We start from the raw sequence: 8,896 nt of genomic DNA, 5'->3' as shown, positions 1-8,896 counted from the left end.
AGCGCGGGGGGGCGGCGTCCGCGGCTGCCAGGCTCATTTTCACAACTTTATTAAACAATTCGAGTCCCCAAGTGTGAGTTAAAAAACCCTAAGTTCCGGAGCCGCGCCCGCCTCCCGCCCCGCCCGGTCTCAGTCCGCGCTCTCAGGAGCTGTGCTTCTGTCGCTTCCAGAAGCGCTTGACGTCACTGTGCCCAGCAGGCGTCACCACCATGAGCCGCTTGGCCGAGTTCTCGAACACCAGCACGCCCAGCTCCCGCGCATGGGCCAACAGCAGCTCAAAGTCCACTTGCGACAGGAACTGGTTATACAGGACGCCTGGGGTCCGCAGGAAGGGAGAGGTGGGGAGAGAGAAGGCCAGAACGTGAGGCGCGGAGCCTTTCTGTGGCAGCCTCAGGGCAGTGGGCTGGCCTTGTCACCCACCACCATTTAAAAACGAATCCTCTATGCTTGTCCCTTCCAGGGCTCATCTGAACACTAGTGTGATCCAACCATATTCAGGAAGGCAATAAAATACAGTAAGAAAACCCATTAATGCTCACCAAAACCAGAGAAATTACTGTGAATTACCCCTCCCAATTTCCCTCTTCTCGCTAAATCCAAATTGCACTGATTTGAGACATTTTATTTACTACCACCGACTCACCCCAAAATAAAAAGTCTCTTGCCAGTTTTTCTCTCCCAGCTCATGCAGCACACGAAAAGTAAATAAAATGCATCAAGAGTGAATTGTCCTTCCTCTGGCCAATGACCAACAATCGACCATCAGAAGCCACTCACCCTCAGTGAAGCGGAGTCTGTCCCTTTCCAGCTCCCACAGCCGGATCTGGTCCGTGATGGTGGGCGGCAGCACAGGTGTCTGCAGGGGCAAGGCATGGCTGTAAGATTCTGGAAGACTGCACCGGACAACCCCAGCCCTCCACACATTCCCCAGATTTGGTTGTTCCTTTCTCTTTTCCATCACTTCATCACCAAGTGCCAGGGGCTGTCAGCCTCCCGCAGCTTGGTACCTGTTTGTACCTGTTTAAGCATCACTGGGTGGGCCCTTGTCCTTAGGAAATGGATGATCTAGAAGACAGACAAGAATGCAATCAAAGACTCGAATAAGAGGGCAGGAAAGCCACTGTGGCCGTCACCCGATATCACTGGAACATCCACTTACTGTTTAAAAACGCATAGGTACATGACTATTGTCAGCCCATTCCTTACTCAGCTGTTGTCCCAAGTTGCTGTTCCCACTGGTCATGTCTGCTATTCCTTCTCTGGCACATCTGCCCTTTGCATAGTCTCTTTTGTTTCTCTTTCAAATAGCAGCACTTACTGTGTGGCAGGCTCTGAGCTAAATGTTTTACTGCTATTCTCACACTGAATCCTCCCAACAACCCGGTGAGATGAAAATTCATTGTTTCCATTTTCCAGCTGAAGAAACGAAAGCTGAGAGAAATGAAGCAAGTAGGCTCTTTATGCATCTAGGAAGTGGTGGTGCCAAGACACAAATCCAGAGCTATACCTCCTCCCTCCAAGTTCTTCCCCTTAAGGGTCTGCCTGTTCCCACACCTTGACATCTCCTGTGTCTTGTCTATGCTCAGACAACTTCCCACCTTAATGTACAGACCTGGTGCTAGCCTTCCATAAGCTGACCACCTGTACCCCACAGCCTAAGTGCAGCCTGTCTTCCTGCCACTCCCTTCCCCAGTGAGAATACCTGCTGGGCTGTAATGCCACTGGCGATGGCCTGCTGCACGCTCTCCCGGGTCACCTGCGCCACCACCATGTTTGGGAAGCGATAGAGCATCTCCGAGAAGAGGGCGATGAGGGCGATCTGCAGCTCTGACTCTGACCCAGGGACAGGAAGAAGAAATGAACAGGAAGAGGGGACAAGGGGACTGATCCCATGCCCAGGGACAGGAAGAGGAGACGAGGGGACTGACCTCATACCCAGGGACAGGAAGAGGAGACGAGGGGGCTGACTCCATACCCAGGAACAGGAAGAGGGGACGAGGGGACTGACCTCATACCCAGGGACAGGAAGAGGAGACGAGGGGGCTGACTCCATACCCAGGGACAGGAAGAGGGGATGAGGGGGCTGACCCCACACCCAGACTCCCTGGATCCCTTCCTTCAAGTGTGATGAGACATGTCAGAAATCTATAAAGTACCCAGTAATCTGAACAAAAACTGGCATTCCCTCCTGCTCCCTTCCCCTGGTGCTAGCCGTCCACAACCTGCTCTCAACCTGCTCTCACAACCCACCCCCAACCTGCTTTCCCAGGGGCCCTCTGCTGCCTCACCGGTGTAGGCATACAGTCGGTAATTGGTTTCCACAACAATGAAGCCTGGCTGATGTGCAGTGCCCCCAGCCCCAGAAACACCTGACGAGAGATTGATGGCCAGGCGGGTGGGGTAGTAACGCCGAGATTTCCTCTGAAAGGACAGGAGGGAAAGGCAGAGGGCTCCCTCTCAGGTGTCACTGCCCGACATCATCCTTCCTAAGACATCAGATCCCTCCCAGTGCAGAATCTCAACTCCCCACTTCTCTCCCCCAAGGGACCCAGGTATTCAGTCCTGGCAACTGCTTCCTGCTGCCTCCTGAAACCCCACACCTTTTTAAAGGCCAACGCCACATACCACCCTGCCTCTTCCCTAGAAGCCATGTATTTGGGTGCTCATACCTTCCTCTGAAAAACAAGCCCAAACTCACGAAGATGTTGCAGGAAGTTCAACAAAGAATCACTCATACCTTCCACAGAATAATCCTGGGGAAGAGAGGTAGCAGCTAGGGTCCAAACACATCCCATCTCCCTCTCCCAAACCACAAACTCACTCCCTCTTTTCCCATCTCTGATTGTTCATTCTTACTTCACTCTATTGCCCCATAGCCTCATTTCCCCTCCCCATCTCGCTCCCCTTCAGCTCACCCACCCGAACCCCCAGCTCCAGCCCCCTGCTTACCTTGCCCAGAGTAGAGAAGCTGAGCTGGAAGAGAAAGGAGAGGATCTCCACTAGGTCCATGCCCCGACTCTAGGGAGGAATGGGCACAGACAAGGGGACGGGATGGGAGGGAGAAAATGAGAGAAAATCAGGGAACAGTCTGTAGGCAGTAATCTCTCAGTGTGTCCTGAGAAGAGCAGAGCACACCAACAAGCAGACCTTGGCCTCCTCACCTGGGCTGTCTGCAGGTACTGCAACATAAAGTACCAGAGCTGGGCAGGGGTGTCCAGCAGCAGGAACTGGAAGCCAGCAGAGGTAATGCAGGGAGGCTCTCCGGGCTCGGTACTAGACACGTGGAGAGGGACAATGGGACAGGTGTGCACAGAACGGCCACCAGCCCCACCGTCCGCTCACGTCTGCTCTTGGTTTATCTCTCGCTGTACTCCACTCAGCTGTCCTTCTTCAACGCCCTCCAATCCTGACCCGCCTGGACACTCAGTTTGGCAGTGACCCAAGGAGATGTCAAAGCCGGGAGCTGTTGTACCTCGGGCTTCCTCACCTCTTCATGAGCCCAGCCTGGCTGAGGAGCTGAGCCAAGTCCTGGCTGACGGCTGCACTGGGGGAGCCCACCATGAAGTGCAGGACCACCTGAGGAATGGAGGAGAACAGAGATGCCTCTGGGGTCCATGGGAAGCAGGAGCATAAGCAGAGACACACACAGAGTCCCAAGTTCTCACCTCCCATCGCTCCTCGGCGTACTTGTCGAGTGACGGGACATCCCGGGCATGCTTGTCTGGTCCCAGCTGACTCGTGTCATCGGACCAGGCCTTGCCCCTATGCCAGGATGGGCCAAGAGTAAGGAGCCCTGCCTGTGTCCCCTGCCCACTCCTCTGCCCTCTTTCTACCTTTGTCCCCATGGGCCATGAGTGGGAGGCATTTCCTACACCATGCATCTGGTCCAACTTATTGCTAAGGAGCTGCCAAAGGTGGAGCCCACAAGGTTCCAGAGAGGTCCCTTAGGAGCGCCCCCTCCAGAAGTTGAGTTCCCCCGGCCTAGCTTAGGAGGAGATGGAGTGACATACCCACCCAGAAGGGCAATGCGGAGGTTCTGGCGGAAGACGGGGTTGAGGATGAGGCCCTGGAGACCACCAGGGAGTAGCTGGGTGTGCCAGATACGGAGGCCACTCAGCAGCCCTGTACTTTCCTCCTGGGCTCTGAAACAGAAGCAGAGAGGTGACAGATGTGTCTGGAGAACAAAAAGAAGGCCCATGAAGGCCTCCATTTCTGCTTTTGAACTAGTAGTCCTTGGATTACTGTTTCACAGTGAAATCAGTGTCTTAAGGCAAATGTCTTTACTATAATGCCTGCCAGAGCCTTGTTATAGACCTCACAACTCTCCAAGAGGGAAAATACAGTATACAGTTTCCCAAACTTATTTAATTGCAAGTCTTATGGTGTACCCATTAATATTTCCTGAAAAATGTTCCAAGGAACAGCAGTTGGGGAAATCTAGCCATTGAGAAATCGGTATCTGGCTGAGAATACAGCACTCACTTGCTGAATTCCTTCTTTACCCACAGGGCTACAGCAGCTTGTGGCAGAGGCTGCTCCAGAAAGAGCATGCGCATCACCCAGTTCTTAGCCAGAGATGGGAGCTCCCTGCAGGGGGAGAGGAAACATGTTACTGTCAGCAACTGCCTTAGATCTGCATCTCTGCCCTCAACCTGTGTCTTAGCCTCTCAAACATCTCATCTCACCCTCCACCCCTTGACCAGTCTTGCTGCCCCAACAAACACCATCTGTTTTGGCCTGACACACTTTAATCTCTAAGCCCTGTAGAACGAAGCTTCTATCCATGATAACTTATCCCAGTCTGCAGGCCCCATTACATTTCCCCACCATGGTCCCTGCCGTGAAGGGTACCCTCACCTGAAGACAGCCAGACAGGTGGCAGGGTGCCCATATAATCGGTCCAATACCCCAGGGCTCAGGCCCCCTAGAAATTCCTGCAGATTCCTGCATTGTAGATGTACTCGGTTCAGCCCACCCCTTGACGGGATGCTCTCCATCACCTGAAAGATGCAAGCGTTAGAAACGCAATCCCTCAATCCATGCCAGTGTCTCCCCTCACCTTTCTCATTCTGATCCCAGATCCACTGGCCCCCACAATAACCCATCTTTTCTATGGTTCCCTTTTCCATGTCATTCATCTCCTCTGGTTTCTCCCAAACCTGACTGACTTCCCCTCTTTTCCTGCCTTCTCACCCCACTTCTGGCCTCAACTCCAGTTTTCACTCAATTTCCAAGTAACAGAATTTTTCATTGTCCCATATTTGCAAAATCATTTTGTGTACCAGTGATTTCTCATCTTTACTAAGCAGTGACAAAGAGACTTGTTTGAGCCCAATCATCTCTCCCTTCCACCTCTCCTGGTCGGATCTACTTATAAGCTCTAAATCCGTCAGACCTTCCCGTCTATTTCTTGATCCCCCTTCTGCTGGGTACGGCAATAAACTACCTTTCCCCTCCATGTCTCTCGATTCTAATTCCACCTCTTTCCTCTCCTTTTCCTTCCTCCCTCCAAAGACTACTTCACCCCATTCAACCTGATCCATACCGTCCGACCTCCTAACTTCGCTACTTTCCTCCCATTACTCGCCTCTCTCTCACTCAACTCTCACACTCCACCACCCGCTCTGTCCCGGCCCCCTTACCACTCTGGGTCAGTTCCCCCGCGTGCACCCGAGTCTCAAGCCGTCGCTTAATCGGAACCAGGGCCTTGCACTGGCTCTGGGAAATAGGGAAAAGTATGGTGAAAAATGAGAGAAAAAGATGGGGAGAGCGACGAAGGATTTCACAGACAGGAGCCCCGAGTAGAGGATTCAGAAGGGGAGAGAACAAGTGGGTAGGATAAGAACGGGCGCTGCACTCGCCCGCCGCGGAGCACACTGGGAATTGGAGTTTTGTACTTGCTCACCCCAGAGCCGGCTGAGGCGCGTCTGACTACAGCTCCCAAAAGGCACCCGGGGAAACAGCGAGAACGGAGCCTGGCCTTTAATTGGGAGAGCTCAGGGCACCGGAGGCCGGGTCACTTGGTTCCGCGTCTCTCTCCACCCACGCCGCCAACGGCGGGCCTACCCGACCGGTACGGGAGGCGGGACCCTGGGAGAAGAAGTACCCCGAGGACCTACTGGCGGAGGCGTGGAGACGCTGGGTGGTAAGGCGCTTAGTTTTAGACACGCTGGAAACTGGGTTCCGTGAGCTCAGCTGACCCAGGTGAAATTGGCTAAACCGCTCTACAGAGCGTTTTCGCGAGTTAGGAGTTAACTGGCTCTAGTTGCCATGTCCACCGTGCTTCCGCCTCCCGTTTAGTTAGAAGATACTAGTAAATACAATTTAAAAAATTGTATGCTCTGATTTGATTTATGAACCTACTGCAGCGAAAGGGAAGGGAACGTCTTCAGCCAAGGCCGGAGCTACAGGCTTCCCTAAGTTCTCATAAGGCAAGTTTTATTATTCGCATTTTACAGACCAGAAGACCAAAGTCTAGTGAGATAAAATTTGCCCGCGATTGGACTAGAAAGTACCGAAGCAGGGATATTAAGTACATTTTCCAGGGACGAGGGACTAAAATGGTAATAAGGACTGTGTAAGACTTTGCCGTGCTTTGTAGCCCACCCATGTTTGTTTCATTGTTCCGTTTCTTTAGCAATCAATGTTTAAAATCCTCAAAGAATGCCACAAAACTGAGAAAGCTTCTTTGTGTTAAGTACAGTTAAAATTACATTCTGGAAAGAAGTATTTGATAAAATGGACAAAATACAAAGAACTCGTACAAAGCAATAAGAAAAAGTAACATCACAATGGAAAGATTGACAAAATAGAAAATAGGCGATAAACAGAAGAAATACAAATGACTTCAAATGAAAAAAACCTCTCAACTTCACTAGTAATTTAGGAAAAGTAAATCAAAGAATCAATAGCATCCAATTAAAAAACAATTAAGACTTGACTACCTCGATGTATGTGAGAATATGAGGATACTCGTATACTTTTGTTGAAGGTTAATAGAGGCATGCTTTCTTAATGGCAATTTGGCTGTATATACCAAGGATTTTAATGTGGCTACCGTTTTAGGAATGTATCATACTGAAATTCTCCCACCTGGGTGCAAAGACGTTTATTGGAGTGTGTTTGTTGTTGCATTATGAAAACAATGGAAACAGCCTAAGTGTCCATTATTAGGAGTTGGTTAGATAAAATGTGGATCCTTACATGTAGAATACTGGATAACACTTAGAGAGGAGGTCACTATGCATACTGACAGCTACATACGACCTGTCATGAGTGGAAGAAACGCAGATTACAAAATGGCGTACACAATCCAATGCCATATTTGTAAGAAGCTTTCATGTGTGTGTAAAACTCAGAGGTCGTTTTGATGGGAGCAAGCAAAGGGGGCTGGGTAGATCAGGTCACAGTTCTCTACAATGTGGGGAACACTGGGGCTACACCATACAGAACAGGAGCCTAGCCACCTGTAGCTATTTACATTTAAATTAACTCAAACAAAATTTAAATTCAGTTCCTCAGTCAACATTAGCCCCGTTTCAAGTGCTCAGTAGTCGCTACGGATTGGATGGTGCAGATTTAGACCTTTTCCCTCATCAAGGAGCTCTGACCCCTGCTTGGAGGGATGCAGTGGATGAGGGCAGGTGTCTGATGGCAGGAACCAAGCAGACTGAGTTCTGGGAACTGGCCTTCAAGAAGAAAATCAGCCTGGGCTCCTGGGAGCTGAACTGTAGAAAGAGCTCCCTGACGTAATAAGGCTATCCAACTTGTGCTGAGAAAACTTCCTGTGATGTAGAGTTCATGCCCTCCTCCCCTCAGGCAGCATCCTGGAGAGAGAACAGAGATCCAGGAGTCCTGAGCTGCTTCCCACCAGCTTCACCCTTTACCATTGTGCTGCCTTGGGCAAGTGGCTTAACCTAACAGTTTTCTTCTCTGTGAAATGGCAATAATTTTAGCTACTTCCTATGCTGTGATATTAAATAAGATATGATATGTAATAAGCATGGCACCTGGCACATAGTAGATGCTCAATAAACATTTTCTTAACCAAAAAAAAAAGTAAAATGGCACCCCCGTAGTAAGTGCTATAAAGAAGCGAGTCCCGTTCTCTGAGAGCCTCAAGAGGGGATCTGACCTAGTTGGCAAGTTAGGGAAGGCTGCTGAAGGACAAGCAGGAGTTAACAAAGCAAAGACAGCAGGGAATTGTGTTCCAGATGGGGACAGCATGCTATGAAGTCCCTGTGGCAGGCAGGACTGAAAGGCCAGTGGTGCAAAGAGAGGGTGGGAAGGACCCACCCTGAAGGAGGGGTGGGGGCCGCCAAGGTTGGCCAAGAAGATTTTGTTCTTATTCTGATGTCAATGGGTAGCCATTCAAGGGTTTGAAATAATGGAATGAGGTCGGATTTCTGTGTTTTCAAGGTCACTCTGGCTGCAGGGCAGAGAGGGAGCAAACTGGAGTGGAGTGGGAACAGATGCTAGGGGAGACCAGGCAAGATGGAGATGGAAAGAAATGAGGGATTGAAGGGACAGTAGGGAAGCAAAATCGACAGAGCTTCGTGATAGACTGGATTTGTGAGGGGAGAGTAGGGGAAAGGGGTGTCGAGGATGATCCCCAGGTTTCTGGCTTGTGCAACTGAGTGGATAGTGCTGCCATTCGCTGAGCCAGGAGATGACGTGGGAGGGGCCAGCTTGGACATGCTGAGACTGACAGGATTTGCACTTCCTGTGGACCTCTAGGTGGCTGCACAGGTTTAGAGCTTCAAAGAGAGTTCTGAGCTAGAGATTTGGGAGTTCTCCGCTCACTGCAGGCTTCCATTGCTCACCATTATGCATTCTGGCTTCTAAACTCTTGACCTGTCAGTGCCCGTCTTAAATCATGGGTCACAGTGATCTGGCC

At 50.7% G+C, this 8,896-nt stretch overlaps 1 protein-coding gene across 1 annotated transcript; it reads right to left on the bottom strand.

Moving 5' to 3' along the window:
• Nucleotides 1-33: 33 nt before the first annotated feature.
• Nucleotides 34-5,831, bottom strand: GTF2H4 (general transcription factor IIH subunit 4). The gene is made up of 14 exons (XM_019717374.2): nt 5,643-5,831; nt 4,858-5,000; nt 4,483-4,587; nt 4,011-4,142; nt 3,666-3,762; nt 3,488-3,576; nt 3,162-3,273; nt 2,950-3,018; nt 2,670-2,753; nt 2,289-2,421; nt 1,703-1,833; nt 1,018-1,065; nt 778-856; nt 34-315 (listed from the first exon to the last, which is right to left on the bottom strand). Exons 2-14 carry the CDS (start codon nt 4,995-4,997, stop codon nt 143-145), a joined length of 1,392 nt encoding a protein of 463 aa, XP_019572933.1. The 5' UTR covers nt 4,998-5,000; nt 5,643-5,831; the 3' UTR covers nt 34-142.
• Nucleotides 5,832-8,896: the final 3,065 nt, after the last annotated feature.

This window comes from Rhinolophus sinicus, linkage group LG05, assembly GCF_036562045.2.
Source record: "Rhinolophus sinicus isolate RSC01 linkage group LG05, ASM3656204v1, whole genome shotgun sequence".
NCBI classification, from domain to species: Eukaryota; Metazoa; Chordata; class Mammalia; order Chiroptera; family Rhinolophidae; genus Rhinolophus; species Rhinolophus sinicus.
The sequence above is the reverse complement of the archived record's forward strand: the minus strand, read 5'-3'. Positions and strand labels throughout refer to the sequence as shown.